General features: G+C 42.5%; 1 protein-coding gene across 3 annotated transcripts in view; it reads left to right on the forward strand.

Annotated features, from left to right (window-relative positions):
• Positions 1-1,365: 1,365 nt before the first annotated feature.
• The window catches only part of TEX10 (testis expressed 10), a 107,630-nt gene continuing 90,103 nt past the window's right edge, over positions 1,366-18,892 (forward strand). For all 3 annotated transcript variants that reach the window (XM_070727778.1, XM_070727779.1, XM_070727780.1), the window contains exons 1-4: positions 1,366-1,453; positions 5,101-5,289; positions 14,068-14,774; positions 18,510-18,753. In XM_070727778.1, coding sequence (XP_070583879.1) covers positions 5,110-5,289; positions 14,068-14,774; positions 18,510-18,753 — 1,131 coding nt within the window. In that variant the 5' untranslated portion in view covers positions 1,366-1,453; positions 5,101-5,109. The remainder of the gene's footprint in view (positions 1,454-5,100; positions 5,290-14,067; positions 14,775-18,509; positions 18,754-18,892) is intronic.

Consider the following 18,892-nt stretch of genomic DNA (forward strand, 5'->3'; position numbering starts at 1 on the left):
CAGAGTTGGCCTACTCTGGGTCCCGTCGACAAAACAATGTCGTCTGGCGGGACCCAGGGGAAGAGCCTTCTCTGTGGCGGCCCTGACCCTCTGTAATCAACTCCCCCCGGAGATTAGGATTGCCCCCATCCTCCTTGCCTTTCATAAACTCCTTAAAACCCACCTCTGTTGTCAGGCATGGGGAAATTGATTCCCCTGGGCTGTTTCTGTTTTATGTATGGTTTACATGAGATGTATGATTGCTTTTTATATTAAGGGTTTTTAAATTGTTTTAATCAATTGGATTTGTACTGTTTTATTGTTGTGAGCCGCTCCGAGTCTTCGGAGAGGGGCAGCATACAAATATAATAAATAAAATAAATAAATAAAAAGGCCTCGGTGGTCATAAGTCCATTTTTTTCAATGTTATAATAATTTTAATGGTCCCTGAATTGAATGGACATAAGACAAAGACTACCTGTATGCACTTGTGTGGTGGCATATTGCAGGATGAAATATGGATAAGTGCACAACAGCCAAAGACTTAACAGCTGTCCATCAACACCCGAATCAACAACTAAAAAGCTGCACACTAGGCACCACATAAATACTACCCACTGAATAGCTCAAAATACACATTCTTGTAGAAAGATATTCCCTAAAATGTGCTCCAGCATGAGTTTGAAAGCTTGGAAAACTAAATTTCTGATCCCAGTGACTAATCCAGATTAGACTTCCAATGTTATCCTGGGACAGTTATATTTGCCTTTATTCATGATGTAACATATTGTGTAGTTTCTGCTTTCTTCTGAATATTCTTCTGAATAAAAATAAAATGCCATTGTTACATATTTTTGCATCACATTGGAACAAGCAAACCTGTATATTTTAGCTTGTTGTGCAATTTGAGAATGGTAGTCCGAAATCGAGAATCATTTCAGATGAAAACTATTTAAAAATCATGTTACATTTTAGTAGATCAAAGATGCATGATTGTTATGACTATAAGCATACACACATTCTTGATTTGAGGATGGTTTCACATGACTGGAATGCAGCGATCATGGTTGCATAGGATTCTGATGCTATGAAGCCCCCATTAAATCCTTATGCAGCCTTATTACATTCTCGAATGAGGTTATGAAGAAGCAGTTTCCTTAAATTTACTGACCTAATTTTAAAATGTGTGCCGAGTTTGGGAAACATTAAATACTGTATGCAATGAATTATACTGCTATTCTTCTGCTCCTGCTGATCCGAAGCCGAGGTATCCCGCTCGCTCCCTGTTCCTTTCCATTAGGAACCTCCAGTTTCGATCACACAATCGCGAACAACTGCGAGCCGCGTTAACGAGGAAAACGTTATGCGACTTCCGGAAAATGTGACCGGATGAGGGACTTCGACTCGGAAGGAAATCTTGAAGCCAACTATCGTGGTCGCCCGTTGATTGTTTCAATTGATCGGAACGGGGTTGGTGAGTATCTTTCCAGGAGGTTCGGATAGAAAAAAAATTAGGAAGGCCTTTCCTTGGAAGGCAAAAGGGAGCCTGCTTAATAATATCCAACTCTTTCCGTGCCTCGGGGGCTCCCAAGGGCTTTTCTCACTGAGATCCTGTTATTGAGAATCTCTTCCTAGTCTCCTGCTCCCGTTTACCTACCGCCGAGAGGGATTCGGTGGCTTAGAAGCTTTTCTTTCCCTTCAAAGGAAAGGTTGCTCTGAAAGTAGATCTGCAAAATAATAAATCTTTGGATTCCTCAGACACAAAAGGACCCTGCTAATCACTTAGGTGTTTTTCAGGCGGTAGGCCACGACAGACAGAGTTTAAATATGGATGTTTAGCCGATGAGTTTGCGTATCTGAGTTTAAATCTTAGATTTTTCATTGTTTATATTTTAGGATGGTTTTTAGGGTATTCCTGTTGATTCGGGAGAGCGCTTCTTGAACTCAAAATTTTAAAACTTAAAATGAATTAAATAATTCATTTATGCAGAAGATGCTGGAAGCTAGAATACTATTTCAGTAGTCTTCACATTTAAAGTGTTTACTAGGGCTTTAAAATATCGTCTATATAATACGATATATAATATCGTCTATATAATACATATTTTAAATAGGTTTTAGGTTTCAGTTTTAAACATTTTTCCCAGCAGTTAAAAATTGATTCTAGTTTTGAACAGAATATTAGAATAAAAAAATCAGTTAAACATTGATCTTCTATTAGTTCTATTATATCTGTAAATTAACATTGATAATAAATATGCCTCTTTTCAAAACTTTATTTCAATCTTCTTTTAGTTTCATTTTATGAAATAGTGTTTTTCCAGACATCATTAGGATTAGTAACCTCTGTGCCTTATATATATCTGGTCGTGCATCTTGTTTTTTATACTGTATTATGATTTTAATGTACAATTTTTAGACATTTGCATTGAATTAGTGATGTATGTGTATGTTAGTGCAAAATATTTTTGATTGTTCTGTGTGTAAACTTCATTTTTATAATGAAAATTGGATTAAAATTAAAAATATGTTTTTCCTGCTAGAATCTCTAGTATCACAGCCAAATGCAATATATTTTAATTCTGAGTTTTTCTTACAAAAAGATAGCCTTTTTCACAGACACTCGGGTAGCATATTTTTCAATTTTGAAGTATAGGACATACCTTAATTTTGGGGAATCAAAACAACAACAACAATAATTCTGGGCATTTAACTGGAGTGGTGAGGTGGGAAATGATTTTTAATGGGGGCAGAAAAAGGGCTTGGCACTAAAGACTCCACTCCTGATTTTGATGGTGATGTGTGCTGAACTGCTGGGCAGTTTGTGCCGGAAGGCCCAGGTTATATCAATATCTTGATTACTCTTTTAGGTTTTGTGGACTCAGGTCAATCCCTTTCCTCTGCATTCCAAAAACAGAGCATGCAGAGGACAGACTGTGGGTTACTCCATTCAAAGACATGTAATGTTCACAATGCAAGCAATACACACAAAGGCTGGCAGAGCTGACCACCTCTCTATCGGGGTGCATTTTTCTATCTGCCAAGATTAGGGACAGAAAGCAGGAGAGTCATAGATATTTCTTTCTGTTCCCAATTCTAAAAACAGAGCATGTGGAGACCAAAACATAATATCGCAAAACGTGCATCATTTTGCCGGTTTAAATATGCCTCATTCCAAAGGTTTCAATGTAGATCCAAGAAAGGAGGGAAAAGAAACATCTATATTTCTCCTGCTTTCCGCCCCTAACTTCAGCAGATGGAAAAATGCACACACATGGCGTGTGTTTTTGTATCTGCTGAGGTTAGGTATGGAGAGCAGGAGAGTCATAGAAGTTTCTTTCTGTCCCTGATTCCAAAAATGGAGCATGCGGAGACATAGCATCACATTTCAGGTGGAGGGAGGCTCTGGCTGTATACCCCATTTTTAGAATCTGGGAGGAAGGTGTTTTCGGGCTGCAGTGCTGGCTGGAGGCACCTACTGCCCACCCATCCCCATTCCAAAAACGGGGCATGAGGAGGTTTAAAAAAGAGCATCAGGTTTCGGGCAGTGGATGGTTCTGGCCAGTGATGCAGCCCCAAAATACTTTCCTCCTTAATTCAAAAAACAGGGCGTGCGGCTAGTGCTGCCTGTCCCCTGAAATACAATGCTCTTGGAATTGGGGAAGGAATCATGGTGCTGGCGTCTGAAAATGCTTTCCTCCCCAGGCCGAGTGGCAAGTCACCTTGCCTTATGCTTTCTGCACATCACCCACTTTGCCAACTGGGTCCCTACCTTCCCCTGGCCACAAGTGGAAGTAAAGATTCCTGCTCCCTGGAACCACCCAAAAATGTGATGTGTGGAAGCCAAAAACCTCCCAAGGCAGATGGACGGGGCTACATTCGGAGTTTAGTTTAGTTTAGTTTAGTTTAATCAGATTTGTATGCCGCCCCTCTCCGCAGACTCGGGGCGGCTCACAGCAACAGCAATACAAGACAAATCCAATATTAAATTAATTTTAAGAACACCACAAGTTAAAAACCAATCATACACACTAGCATACCATACACAAATTTTATAAGCCTAGGGGGAAGGAACATGTCAATTCCCCCATGCCTGACGACAGAGGTGGGTTTTAAGGAGCTTACGAAAGGCTAGGAGGGTGGGGGCAACTCTGATATCTGGGGGGAGTTGATTCCAAAGGGTCGGGGCCGCCACAGAGAAGGCTCTTCCCCTGGGTCCCGCCAAACGACATTGTTTAGTTGACGGGACCCGGAGAAGGTCAACTCTGTGGGACCTAACTGGTCGCTGGGATTCGTGCGGCAGAAGGCGGTCCCGGAGATATTCTGGTCCGGTGCCATGAAGGGCTTTATAGGTCATAACCAACACTTTGAATTGTGACCGGAAACTGATCGGCAACCAATGCAGACTGCGGAGTGTTGGTGTGACATGGGCAAATTTAGGAAAGCCCATGATAGCTCTCGCAGCTGCATTCTGCACGATCTGAAGTTTCCGAACACTTTTCAAAGGTAGCCCCATGTAGAGAGCGTTACAGTAGTCGAGCCTCGAGGTGATGAGGGCATGAGTGACTGTGAGCAGTGACTCCCGGTCCAAATAGGGCCGCAACTGGTGCACCAGACGAACCTGGGCAAACGCCCCCCTCGCCACAGCTGAAAGATGTTTCTCTAATCTAATGTGAGCTGTGGATCGAGGAGGACGCCCAAGTTGCGGACCCTCTCTGAGGCGGTTAGTGACTCCCCCCCCAGGGTGATGGATGGACAGATGGAATTGTCCTTGGGAGGCAAAACCCACAGCCACTCCGTCTTATCCGGGTTGAGTTTGAGTCTGTTGACACCCATCCAGACCCCAACAGCCTCCAAGCACCGGCACATCACTGTATAAGATGCACCCAGTTTTTGACCCTCTTTTTGGGAATAAAAAGGTGAATCTTATATTCCAAAAAATATGTTATGTTGGGAAATGGGGAAGGTACAATTGAATTTGTCCTTAATTTAGATTTGATACAAACTAAGAGTTTTGACTATTCAGTTTTAAATGCAATATCTCAATGCTTATTTTACTTTATCAGTGCAATTGCAAGTGCCGTATTTTTTTCTCTAAGAATGTTCACTTTTGTTTTAAAGAATTTCAAAATGACTAAAAAAAGAAAACATCAAGAAGATTTTCATAAACTGAAATTAAAAGTTGGAAAAAAGAAGCCTCGACTAGAAAATGCAACTGACACAAATTTCAGAACAAAGACTTTACATCTTCCTGAGCAGCTGAGACAGGATAGTATACTTCCGACAAACAATAGAAAGCTTCATATAAAGGTAAAAACAAAAGTTTGAGTACCCTGCCTGATAGTTGTAATTAGTTTAAGACTAATTTTAAGAGAAATTAACTTTTGTAAAAGTAAGCATTTTACCAGATATGGAAAAGAGCATTTTTCCATATATAGTCCAGATTTCTAGGTAATCTAGTATGTATTTTATGTCCATATTTAGTCCAGATCTCTGTACAGTTTAATAAGTGTTCCATGTTTATTTTTCATTTTCATTTTATTTTATTTTATTATGCTCTAGTTAGAATGACTTTGGGATAATTTTTAGTCAATATAGTTTATTGTCTGTTATACATTATAGCTTTCTCTGCTTTTTGTCAGTTATATCCTGCATATCACACTCAGCTCTTTATATTACAATTTTCAATCAATTTATCTCACTATTAATTTTTTTTAAATATACATTTTTTAGAGTAATTTTTTAAATTTTTTTGTCCACATCATATAATACAAAAAATCATATACAGTAATACCTCGTATTATGAACTTAATTGGTTCCGGGATGAGGTTTGTAAGGTGAAAAGTTTGTAAGATGAAACAATGTTTCCCATAGGAATCAATGGAAAAGCGAATAATGCGTGCAAGCCAAAAACTCACCCCTTTTGCCTCATTACTGCTGGCATTCGGATCCTTGTTCGGGGGAGGGGGGAGGAGACAGCACAGGCTGCCCGGAGGGAGCCTCATGGGTGGATTAACATGCCCGGGAAGCTGCCTGGCAGCTTGTCAGCCGGCGGGGCTTCCACCCTTCTTGAAAGTGTTTTCGCTGGCGGCGGCAGGCAGAGGGGAATCCCGGCCACGGCAAGGACTGGTGCTTCTGCCTCAGACAAGGCTCCCTGGCTCGCACTCTGTGCCTGGCACCCACTTCCTCCGGGGGAGTCTCTTCAAGGTGCCCAAAGCAGCTGGCTTTAACTCCCCACTCCCTCTGCAGGCTCGAGAACTGTTTTTATTGGAAGGAGCAGTGGGAGGAGAAACGAAAGTGAGGAGAAGAAAGCCTTCCTCCTCCTCCTCCTTCTCCTACTCCTACTACACAGAACAAATAAGAGACCAAAAAAAGTGAAAAAGCTTCTTGATCCGCGAGCGCAGCTGCTGGGGGTGAGGGCGCACGTGAGCGGGCAGGGAGAAGAAGGAGGACACAGAATGAATGCCGGCAGCCAGGACCATGATTTTGTCCCCCAGACCCAATTCTCCAAACCCTTCCTAACTGCATGGTCGACAGCGGAAAAAAGAGAACCGAGGCCAGAAAGGGAGGGAGCCTCCTCCCTTTCTCTCCTTCCCCCGGCGTGGCAGTGGCATTCAGCAGGCTATCCGGCGTTTTTACTGGCTGGGAAACAGGCAAGGCGAGATTGCAGATGGATGCTTCCTTTCCAAGGACTCGGCAAAACCCTTTAGCTTCGCCAAGGCTTCCTCCCTCTGTCCGCTTGCTCCCGAGTAAAGGTCCTTGGCTCTTTCTCTTTCCCTCCCCGTCCCAAACGCCAGTCCTCCTCCTGCCTTGGCGTTTCGAATCACTCCTCTTTTAAACGTCTGGGTGGCCCAGCCAGACCTGGACATGCTACCTGGCTTTTAAGGATAAGGACAATTATTCAACAGTCTAATTTGGAAACCTGAAGGGGCCCCAACATAAACTGCAGCCTCCCACGACTCCTCTCCTCTCCAGCCTCGTCCCTGTACAATCTGGGTAAAAAAACCGGGTAGCCCACCAAATGCCACTGCCACTGTCGCCGCCACCACACCAGGACTGTCATTTGGGATGGGGAGGGAGAGAGAAAGAGTTTTTACTCGGGAGTGCTGGAGAAATTAGCAGAAAGTGTCTTTCTCCACTCTGCTTGCAACTAGAAATGTCCTAGGCAGCCTGGTTGATGCACTGGGATTTACGAAAATGTGAGCCAGTCTCATTGTCTCCTTTTTTCTTTCTTGTGAACAACTTTAAGTGATAGCTGCAGTAGTTTCCCTTCAGGGAGAGAGAGCGCAATTCACCTGCCTCCCCCCCTGCGGTCGCTTCTGCTGAGGCAGCCAACAGAGAACTGTGGCCATGGAGTCCCGCCCCGCACGCTCGAAGTTCCTCAGGGCAAGTTTTCCTCTTCCTCCCAGTCCTTCTGTCAGTCCTTCTGGCTGGCTGCTGAGACCCTTCTCCTTCCCCCCTTCTCTTCCTCCTCCGGTCTCCTGCCTCCCTCCCAGCCCCCGCCCCGACCGGGCGACAGTTCCCTGCGTTTGCCTTCCTCCACTGCCACCGGCCGGAGCCGTGCCTCCTCTTCCTCCTCCTCCGCCGCCTCACGGTTGAAGAGCCTTCCCAAACTCAAGAAAGGGCGCAAGGCGCAGTTCCTGTGCAAGGCCCGAGCGCGCCATCCCTGGAACAAGATGACAGCCGGGCGGTGGTGCAGAGACTGTGGAAATCTGGGAGGGGGTGGAGGCAGCCCTTCTCAGAAGCCAGAAGAGGAGGAGGAGCCGGTTGCAGCGGAGGAGGGGGAACGCCAGGGAGCTGTTGCCCGATCAGGGCGGGGTTTGGGAGGGAGACGGGAGGAGGAAGAGGAGGGGGGGAGGAGAAGGGTCTCAGCAGCTGGCCAGAAGGACTGACAGAAGGACTGAGAGGAAGAGGAAAACTTGCCCTGAGGAACTTCGAGTGTGCGCGGGCTGTGGCGGTGAGAAACAGGAGGGAGCTGAACACACCAAACCGCTTTTCTTTCTTTTTAGTCCCGGGGCTGAATCCACATGCACGCGCATGCACGCACACAGACACACACATACACCCCGCAAACTGAAAGTAAAGCAATACACATGGCAACAAATCTCTCTCCTCCCTTATACCTGCCTCTGCACCCTGTCTGTTGGAACGTGCCATGGCCAAAGTGGGAAGGAACGACAGGTGGAACACGCAGTAGCCATTTGGGGGTTTGGGACAGGAGGGAGAGGAACTCAGGGTAGGGTCACACCAGAAAAACCAGGGAAGGAGACCATTTATATACAAGTCACTCACCGTTCTCGCAATAGGCTAAAGGGAGCCATTGGAGAGGTCGAGGCCGGGAATTATTATTAAGGGATAGCCAGGACACAACACAAAAAGCCAAGGAAAACCTTTTAACACACTCAAATCTACAGAAAACAGCAAGAGAATTTCACAGCCATGGCAGTTGCCCCCTTGAGCCACCTGCGGGACACCGTGGGCAGGCAGCAGCTCTGGAGGCACAGCCGCCTAAGGATTCCATGGGCACAGTTCTCTTTTGGCTGCCTCAACAAAAGCGACCGCAGGGGGGGCAGGTGAATTGCGCTCTCTCTCCCTGAAGGGAAACTACTGCAGCTGTCACTTAAAGTCATTCACAAGAAAGAAAAAAGGAGACAATGAGGCCGCCTCGCATATTCGTAAATCCCGGTGCATTAATCAGGCTGCCTAGGAAACTTCTAGTTGCGAGCAGAGCAGAGACAGAAGCCTTGTCCTCATTTCTCCAGCGCTCCCGAGTAAAGGCTCTTTCTCGCTCCCTCCCCATCCCAAACGGCAGCCCTCCTGTGGTGGTGGCGGTGGCGGCATTCGGTGGGCTACCCGTTTTTTTTACTCAGACTGTACAGGGACGGGGCTGGAGAGGAGTCATGGGAGGCTGTAATTTGAGTTGAGGCCCCTTCAGGTTTCCGAATTGGAGTGTTGAATCATTGTCCTTATCCTTAAAATCCAGGTAGCCTGTCCAGGTCTGGCTGGGCCACCCAGACGTTTAAAAGAGGAGTGATTCGAAATGCCAGGCCGGGAGGAGGGCTGCCGTTTGGGACGGAGAGGGAGAGAGAAAGAGCCAAGGACGGAGGGAGGAAGCCTTGGTGAAGCTAAAGGGTTTTGCTGAGTCCTTGGAAAGGAAGGACCCATCTGCAATCTCGCCTTGCCTGTTTCCTAGCCGGTAAAAATGCCGGATAGCCTGCTGAATGACGCTGCCACACCGGAGGGAGGAGAGAAAGGGAGGAGGCTCCCTCCCTCTCCGGCTTTTGGCAGTGGAGTCAAGCGCCCATGGCAGTCGCCTCCTTGAGCCACCTGCGGGGCATTGTGGGTAGGCAGCAGCTCTGGAGGCACAGCTGGCTAAGGACTCCATGGGCACCACTCTCTTTTGGCTGCTGCAGCAGAAGCAACCATGGGGGGAGGGCAGGTGAATCATACGTTCTCTCCCTGAAGGGAAACTACTGGAAGTTGTGCGAGCGGGCAGCCCAGGATCGAGGCCCGTTCTGGGAGGGCGAGTGTCTCCCTTCGTCTCTGAACCTCCCCCAAATGGCAGGCGCCTGTCCAAGGGCCAAATCCTTAGAGCGACTGATAAGCGCTCCAGAAAGGTCCAGCGGCAGTCGGGGAAGCCCTGGGAAGCCTCCCAACACTCATATGATAGGCAGGGAATCCTCGCCGCCCACCCCGAAGCTGCAGCTCATTGTAGTGTCCCTGAGGAAGCAGGCAGGAAGCTTGGGGAGGCTCCAGACACTCATACGTTCGGCAGGGAATCCCTGCCGCCCAAGCGATGCCACCCTGTAAGCGACCGTGGGGGAGGGTGCGGGGACGAGGTGAATCGCATGCTCTCTCCCTGAAGGGAAACTACTGGCAGCTGTGTGAGCAGGCAGGAATTGAGACCCGTTCTGGGAGGGCTCTGGCACAGGAAATGCTGCAATGGGACGCTCTGCACCACACCGATTGTGAGGGACTCCCATTCCTCCCCATTGCCTCCAAAGGACGCCATAAGCCTGGCTTCTCCCATCCCCCCTCTTTCACTGCCTTCCAAGGACTTCATTAGCCTTTCTTTATTCAGCCGCTACCCTGGGGCGGCTGCGGAGAGCTCCTCAGATGCACCGTTTTCTAGCAGAAGGGATGGAGGGGGGAAGACCCCGCACGGCAAAGCCTGGCTCCTGTGCCCTTAGGATCATCAGAGCCTGCAAACTTAAAATTGCTTGTTTTGGCCGCTGCTCGCAGCAGCAGCCAGGAGAGAAGTGAGGGTTTGTAAGATGAAAATGATTCATGAGAAGAGGCAAAAAAATCCTGAACCCCCGGTTCATATCTCGAAAAGTTCATATGAAGAGGAGTTTGTAAGAGGAGGTACCACTGTACTTTGGTTTTTGTTATAATAAAATAGTTTTTGACTAGTATATCTTGTATAATCAAATTATACATTCTTCAATCCTGTCTATTTGATTTTGGTTATCATCACACACTCCTTATAACTTTCTTTCTAATTTTGTCATCCAGATAAATCCCAATTAATGTCTAATTAAGTCCATCAGTAATGTTCCTTAAACTATATATAAAGTCTAAATTCTTCGGATTTTATAATCTTAATTTCATAGCCGTAGTGCCTTCTTCCTTCTAGTAAAAATCTCAAACCAACCAAAAACCCTTATATCTAAACTTATCTATATAAAATCTATATACTTTGTCAATTTAAAAAACAAATAAATACAAACATTTAAATTCATTACTTATTATTATGCCATTATATTTCATCAAACCCTTCTTGATAAGCTGAAATTAAGCAATAAAAACAAATACAGTGATACCTCTAGTTACGAACTTAATTGGTTCTGGGACGAGGTTTGTAAAGTGAAAAGTATGTAAGACGAAACAATGTTTCCCATAGGAATCAATGGAAAAGCAATTAATGCGTGCAAGTCCCAAACACACCTCTTGTCAGCCGAAGCGCCTGTTTTTGCGCTGCTGGGATTCCCCTGAGGCTCCCCTCCATGGGAAACCCCATCTCCATACTTCTGTGTTTTTGTGAAGCTGCAGGGGAATCCCAGCAGTGCAAAAACAGGTGCTTCGCTGGCAACAGAATTCCAGAGGGGGGTTTCCTAGCGAGGGGAGCCTTAGCAAAATTGCAGCATCGCAAAAACATGGAAGTCCTCAAAACCCCACCTCCGGACTTCCGTGTTTTTGTGATGCTGCAATTTTGCTGAGGCTCCCCTCGCTGGGAAATCCCACCTCCGGACTTCCGTTGCCAGCGTAGCACCCGTTTTTGCGCTGCTGGGATTCCCCTGCAGCATTGCAAAAACACGGAAGTCCAGAGGTGGGGTTTTCCATGGAGGTGAGCCTCAGGAGAATCCCATCAGTGCAAAAACAGGTGCTTCACTGGCAACAGAAGTCCAGAGGCGGGGCATCTCAGTGGCGGCGGCTTGAGGCAAAAAAATCTTAAACCCCGGGTTTGTATCTCAAAAAGTTTATATGACGAGGGGTTTGTAAGGCAAGGTACTACTGTACTTTGATTTACAAATCTATAAACCCCATTTAACACACTAGTCTAAATTAAACAAACCTTAGAAGTCGAAATTAAGGCTACCAGGTCACCTTAATATATTTCAATTACTTATTTAGTTATAAATCCAAATTCATAAATCTACTACTGCTAATTGGATCAAGAAATAAGTACTAAGTAAGATTTTAAGAAAGCTATTATAAAATATTATAAATTATAAAATATTCAAAATACAATCGGCCAATTATCAAAGAACCCTTTTCCTTATCTATATTTAATATCTGTCTCTCCCATCTTTTATATAGTTTCTGTTTATTTTTCATTTTCATATTACTCTTCTTCCTCTTCTTCCTCACCCATCTCTTCTTTACATAAAAAGTCCCCTTTAAATAGCCTTTCTTTGCAAATTCCCACTCTTTAATTGTCATTCCTTTTAAAAATGACAAAATCTATTAACCTTGTTTATATGTTCCCTTAACAGTGCTTAACTTAATATAGTAAAAATCTCAAAAGCAAATCTAAAAATCCTTATATCTAATTTTATCAATATGAAAATTATATACTTTATCAGTTTAAGAAACAAATACAAACATTTAAATTCATTACCTATTATTATGCCATTATTGTATTTCCTCAAACCCCTCTTAATAAACTAAAATTAAGCAATAAAAAACAGATATTTTAATTTTCAAATCCATAAACCCCATTAAGCACATTTATCCAAATTAAACAATCCTTAAAAATCTAAAATAAACCCACTTAAATCACCTTAATGTATTTGATTTACTTATGTCCAAATTCATAAATCTACTTCTGCTAATTGAATCTAAAAGTAATTACTAGAATTAAAAAAAACCTATTATAAAATATTGTGAATACAATCAGCCATTTTTAAAGAGCCCTTTTCCTTGTCTATATTTAATATCTGTCTCTCCCATTTTCTTATATCGCTTCTTTTTATTTTTCATTTAAATTTTACTCTTCTTCCTCACCCATCTCTTTTTTACATAGAAAGTCCCCCTTAAAAGACCACTCTTTCGAGATTCCCAATCTTTAACTCCCATTCCTTTTAAAAATGACAAAATCTGATAGCCTTGCTTATAACTTCTCTTGACAGTGTTTAACTTAATATACTCATCATTTAGGATGTGGGCGTTGATATCTTCATCTACCAAACGTTTTTCAGAAATTTCTATAATTTTATCCCCCGGTTTCTCTTGTTCCACCTCAGCATGTAACCATACACTATCCAAAAGATATATAGTATATCCCCCAATTGTTCCATCCTTAATTCCAAAATTGTTATTATTTTCATGTTCAGTGATTGTCTCTTTAAATATTTCAAGTCCATCTTGTTCAGGTACATCTTCTATTTTCACTTCATGTTCTTTTTCTGTTGCAATTCCAAATTCGTCAAGTCCATTGTAACTTATCAGTATCCATTTGCCATCTCCAATTTGTAATCCTATTCCAGATCCAATTCTAATGTCAATTATTGATCTCATTTTATGTTGAAAATCTTTAATATCCTCAGAAATTTCCAAGCGAAGCCCATCCAACAAGTCTCTTATTTCTCTTAATTCCTCTATCTCCTTCTCCTTTACGTAAATAATGACTAATTTTGTCCAGCTGGTTAAACCAACAGCCTACAAAAAAGCCAACCAGGTGGGGTTTTTTCCCTTTAAGCAGAAACAACAACAGGTTTAATCAATCCAGATAGCATGAAGGTGGAGTCTAAGTAAACAAAAAATTCCAACTAGAAGAACTTTCTCACGAGTACAGTCTCTACCAATAGATGGCAACCATGCCGTCTTAAATCTCTTACTATTGTTGTTTTTTTCCCAGCTTTTCAACTTTTAAATCCAAATAGTATATATATAAAAGAAAATTAGTAGTGCATTTTTACCAATTCACCAATATTCTTCCAAGGTGGTTTTTAGACGTTAACTTCTAGTTCCATTTGAAATGAAACACAGTAATTAAAGTATCCATTTAGCTGCTCACCCCAATTTTTTGAACTCCTTTTTCCTGTAATCCATAAACAAAAAGTAACAAAAAGATTTTTCCCTCCAGCAGCAACGCTCAAATTAACAGTCAATTCTCCTCGCCACAACTCCAGCACAAAAACTTACATTCCCTTTTCCGGATGACTTCCAACTCTTTCTAGCATGCAGTCTCCTTGGCTAATGGCGGCTAGCCGCCTTTGCACCACTGATGGTGGAGGCTCCAGGTCTGGTCAACCCTGGGGTTTGCCGACCCCAAACAGGGACCAAACCAAGTCCCTTTCTTCCCCTCCCCTTCAGGGAGGTTTGGGCCGATTCAAACTAAATCGACATCCCCAAACAGCGGGGATTTGGTGATTCTTTGCAGGAGTGAGAGAACCGCCGCTACCACCGAGGCGCTGACCACGCCCCTCTCAATTTTAATTTTCTTTTAAAAATGTACTTTTAAGAAGCAGTTATAAAGGAAAATATAATATAATTTATAATATAAATATAATGTGATATATCTAAATTGTAAAACATTTTACAATGGAAAGAGTATTAATACAAATGTTTCATGTTATATTTTAGGATCTGCTTTCACAGATGAATCACTATAGTGCAGGAGTTAAACAAAGTGCACTTTTTGGACTCAAGAACCTCCTATCTCAGTATCCATTCCTAATTGATGCTCACCTTTCAAATATACTGAGTGAGTTAGCAGCTGTGTTTACAGACAAGGACTTTGGTGTGCGAAAAGCAGCAGTCTGCCTTCTTCAATTCCTTGCTCCAAAAATACCAACTGAACATATCTCTCCATTCTTCCCTTTAATGAGCGCTCATCTTTCTAGTGCCATGACTCACATCAGTGAAGAAATTCAGGAAGATTCTCTGAAGGTATTGGATATTTTTTTGAAGGAATACCCTACTCTCCTGAGGGATCGGAGTACTGTATTACTGAATAATTTTGTGGAACTTATTTCTCATCAGCAACTGTCAACACAGAAAAGTAGAGATAAAATAAGTTGGATGATTTCTGTTAATCCTAGCCACAGAATGATATCTCAGCAATGGAGGCTGAATGTTCTAATTAGACTCCAAAAATTTCTCCAGATCTTGGTAGAAGATTTTAGTATTCTAGAAATTGACAGTGAGGGACAGAAAGAGCGAACTCATAGTGTAGGAATTCAGAAGTCCTTATGTGTCAATTGGCAAGAACATGCCGCTGGCCAACAGCACATCCAGTTGTATGGAAATGGTGACTTGTATCCTAAAATTAATTCATTGTTTACACTAAGGTAAGAAATTTGTATGCTTGGAACTAGTTTAAAATGCTACATTTAGTAGTTATGATTTATTAAACATTTCAATAATAATTGTAATTTATTCTTTTAAAATTTAATTATGCATTCTTTGTTGAAAGCTTAGAACATTTTAGTGGGAGTTTGCTTTTGTAAAAGATTAGAATGTATTTATTTTTTCTCTGATTCTAATAAACAGGTGATTCCCAGAATCCAGCATGAATTTGTTAAATATAGGTCAGTGATGGCAAACCTTTTTTCCCTCAGGTGCCAAAAGAGCATGGGCACGCACTATCGTGCATTCACGAGTGCCCACACTCATAATTCAATGCCTGGGGAGGGCAAAAACAGCTCCCCCCCCCGGTGGCCCTCTGGAGGCCAGAAATGGCCTGCTTCACAACTTCTGGTGGGCCCAGTAGGCTCATGTTTTGCCCTCCCCAAGCTCCAAATGCTTCCCAGGGTAAAAAGACCATCCCCTGGAGGCTCGCTGAAAGCCAAAAACACCCTCCCAGAGCCTCTCTGCGAGCCAAAAATCAGCTAGCCGGCACATACATGTATGTTGGAGCTGAGCTAGGGCAATGGCTCGCGTGCCAGCAGATATGTCTCCTCATGCCACCTGTGGCACCCATGCCATAGGTTCGCCATCACTGGTATAGGTTATACCAAGAAAGTGGATATAGTATTGTTAGATTTCAATATTTCATAGTCTTCATTCTACTTTTTGGTAAAATAGAACTATGCGTGAGAGAGACATTACTACTGTCCAACTACATCTGGGTGAAGGGGAAAATGTTGTAGAGTTTCTCCAGGTTCTTTTTAGGCCCATTGGTCTTCAATATTTTCATAAGTAACCTGTATGAGAGAATTGAAAGGTGCTAATCAAATTTGAAAAGCTGGGACAGTGGTATTGCTAACACTTTGGGAAAAAGATCTTGAAAGATTTGAGCCTTTGTTGGGCCTTATCCAACAGGGTGCAATTCAGTGGCAAGAAAAATAAAATGTTGCATTTCAGCTGAAAAAACTAGATGCACAGAGAGATGATGGGCAGTACATGGATCACTATAGTGCCTCTGAGAGGTATTGAAATGTCTGGGTGGACCAGTGATTACATGAAATTCATCAGTGTGCTGAAGTTGCCCAAAAAACCAATGCAATCCAGGCTGCATCAACAGATGGATATATCAAGATCGAGAGAAGTGATTTTACTGCTCTATATTGCCTTGGTGAGGCCACATTTGCAATACTATGTCCAGTCTAGTCACCACAATAGAAAGAAGATGCCGAGGCCTCCAGAAATACTGCAGAGAAGAGCAAGGGAGATGAAAAGGGATCTGAAGGCCAAATCCTGTTAAGAACAGTTAAGGAAACGAACAGAAGCTTAGGGGACGCATGATACTAGTCATCCACTATTATCCACTAGTCATAGAAAGAGAGCATTGATTTATTCTCCATAGAATCTGAGGTAGAAACAATAGAACTTCATCGGAGGGAGATTGAATTTTAAAATGGAAATTTCCAGACACAAAGAAGAATTAATCAGTGGAACAGCTTATTTCCTGAAGTTGTGTGTTCTCCATCATTGGAGGCTTTCAAGAAAACATTGGACAACCGTTTTTCTGAGACAGCTTCAAGACTTCTGCCTTGGGCAGTGGTTGGACTTTAAGACCTCCAGAGTCCATTCCCACCCAAAAATACTTGGCCAGTGGATAAACATGTTTTTGAATAGATGATAATTTATGACACAGGAAAAAATTGTGGCATTAGAAAAAAAAAGAATTCAATTAAATATCAACAAATCCTCAACAATCAGTGAAAAATTTGAAGCTAAAAGCTAAAAATTAATTACATTTCAATAGGACAAAAATGTAATTAACAAGGATAGAATCAAGATCACTTGAAATTCTAGTATCACTTTGTAAAACTTTAGAAAGACCACACTTGGAATACTGCATCCAATTCTGGTCATCATAATATAAAAAGATGTTGAGACTCTGGAAAGACTTCAGAGAAGAGCAACAAAAATGATTAGGGAACTAGAGAGTAAAACATACAAATAATGGTTATAGGTATTAGATGTGTCTAGTTTAATGAAAAAGAGTACTAGGGGAGACATAGCACTGTTCCAATATTTGAGGGATTCCTACAAAGACCCCCCGCCCCAAATTGTTTTCCAAAGCACCAAAAGGTAAAGCGAGAAACTGATGGAAACTAACCAAGGAGATAAGCATCCTAGAATTAAGGAGAAATTTCCTAATGCTGAGAACAATCAACCAATGGAACACCTTGCCTTTGTTGTGGATTCTCCATTACTGGAGGTTTTCAAAAAGAGACCGGACAATTATTTATGTGAAATGATAGAGGACCATGATGGCGAACCTGTGGCGCACATTATTATTTATTATTTATTAGATTTGTATGCCGCCCCTCTCCGAGGACTTGGAGCGGCTCTCAACAAAAATACCATGTAACAAATCCAATATATTAAAACACAGTAAAACCCATTATTTAAAAAAGCATACACTCAAGCAGAGCATACACAATTTTACCATAGCCTTAGCATAGCCTAGGGGCAACTCAGTTATTCCATGCCTGGCGACATAGGTGGGGTTTGAGTAGCTTACGAAAGGCAAGGAGGGTGGGGGCGGTTCTAATCTTCGGGGAGAGTTGATTCAGAGGGCTGGGGCCGCCACAGAGAAGGTTCTTCCCCTGGATCCCGCCAGACGACATTACTTAGTCGACGGGACCCGGAGCAGGCCGACTGTGGGGCCTTATTGGGCGCTGGGATTCGTGCGGCAGAAGATGATCCCGAAGGTATTTTGGCCTGATGCCATGTAGATCTCTGTGGCATTTCTTTCATGAATGGTTTCCTTGCAAACAACAAAACAGAAGCTCACAAAAGAAAAAGTTCTTACCTCTAGCCATGTTGCCAGCATTGGGATGCCCCGCTTCCCACTAGCCAGCTGATCTTCGGGTCTCTGCTGCACATCCACGCATGTTTGCACATGCGCACACATACTTTTCAGTTTGGGCATGTTGGGCATTCGGTGTCTAAAAGGTTCGCTATCACTATAAAGGGTCTCCTGCTTGAGCAGGAAGTTGGACTAGAAGACCTTACGGAAAATAAAGATTTTGAATGGCACAGAGAGCTCTCTCTACTTGGCTATTTTAAAAAATCTGTGGTGATATGTAAGGCATATAGAACGTTTTAACGTTCCTCTCTTCCTTGCAAAATACATTTACAAAGTAGACAATATATGACAGTATTCCCAAAGTAAGAATAGAAAAACTTGAACTGTACTAGAAATGTTGAACATTACTATTTCTGCCAAAAAAAGAGATGTGCTGATTGAAGAAGTCCCTAATTTTCTTATTTTGAATCTAATATAAACAAATGCACAGTAAATATGTTCCAGTGTAGCAGAAAGATGTCATGTTGCATAGGGAATCTGAAATTATGTAAATAATACATTATTTCAGATGCAATATTTAAAATTAATTTTATTTGTTAAATTTCTATATTGCCAGTTTTCCCTAGAAGGTGACTCTGGACTGCTATTCGTAAATTGGACTATATGCTAACTGGTTCTGAAATATTTAGTGTGCTTATGCATTTTATATGTATATGTTAACTTGTTCTGGTAAATATGTTCAGGAATGTACCCTTAAATACATTTGGTAATATTTGGGTCTGAGTAAATAAAGAAAAGAAAAAGTGAACTCTTTGTTTTTTAGGTCTTTAAGCTTGACAAATGGTGATGAAAAAGGTCTGGCATCCATGAACAATTTAAAAGGTTTCATTCAAGTAATAATACCATTACTACTTGATTGTTGGGTTGAAGCCTCTCCTGCACAACTTGCAACTCCAGTATTTGGAAATATTCTGGAACCTGGATCTCAGCAAATAATGGAGGCAGTACTTGGTATCATTCATTTATTGTGGAAGCTTGCAAAACAAAATAAAGATCCATATGAAATGGTAAGAAGCTAAATTGCTGAAATTGTATGAATGTTGGAAGTGCATTGCTATATAAATATGAAAAAGTATGTTAATGTAATAGACCATTAGAGTTTCTCTGTTTAGATAGCAAATGAAATACAAGTAGTTAGAATGTATA

Source organism: Erythrolamprus reginae, chromosome Z, assembly GCF_031021105.1.
Source record: "Erythrolamprus reginae isolate rEryReg1 chromosome Z, rEryReg1.hap1, whole genome shotgun sequence".
Lineage (NCBI taxonomy): Eukaryota > Metazoa > Chordata > Lepidosauria > Squamata > Dipsadidae > Erythrolamprus > Erythrolamprus reginae.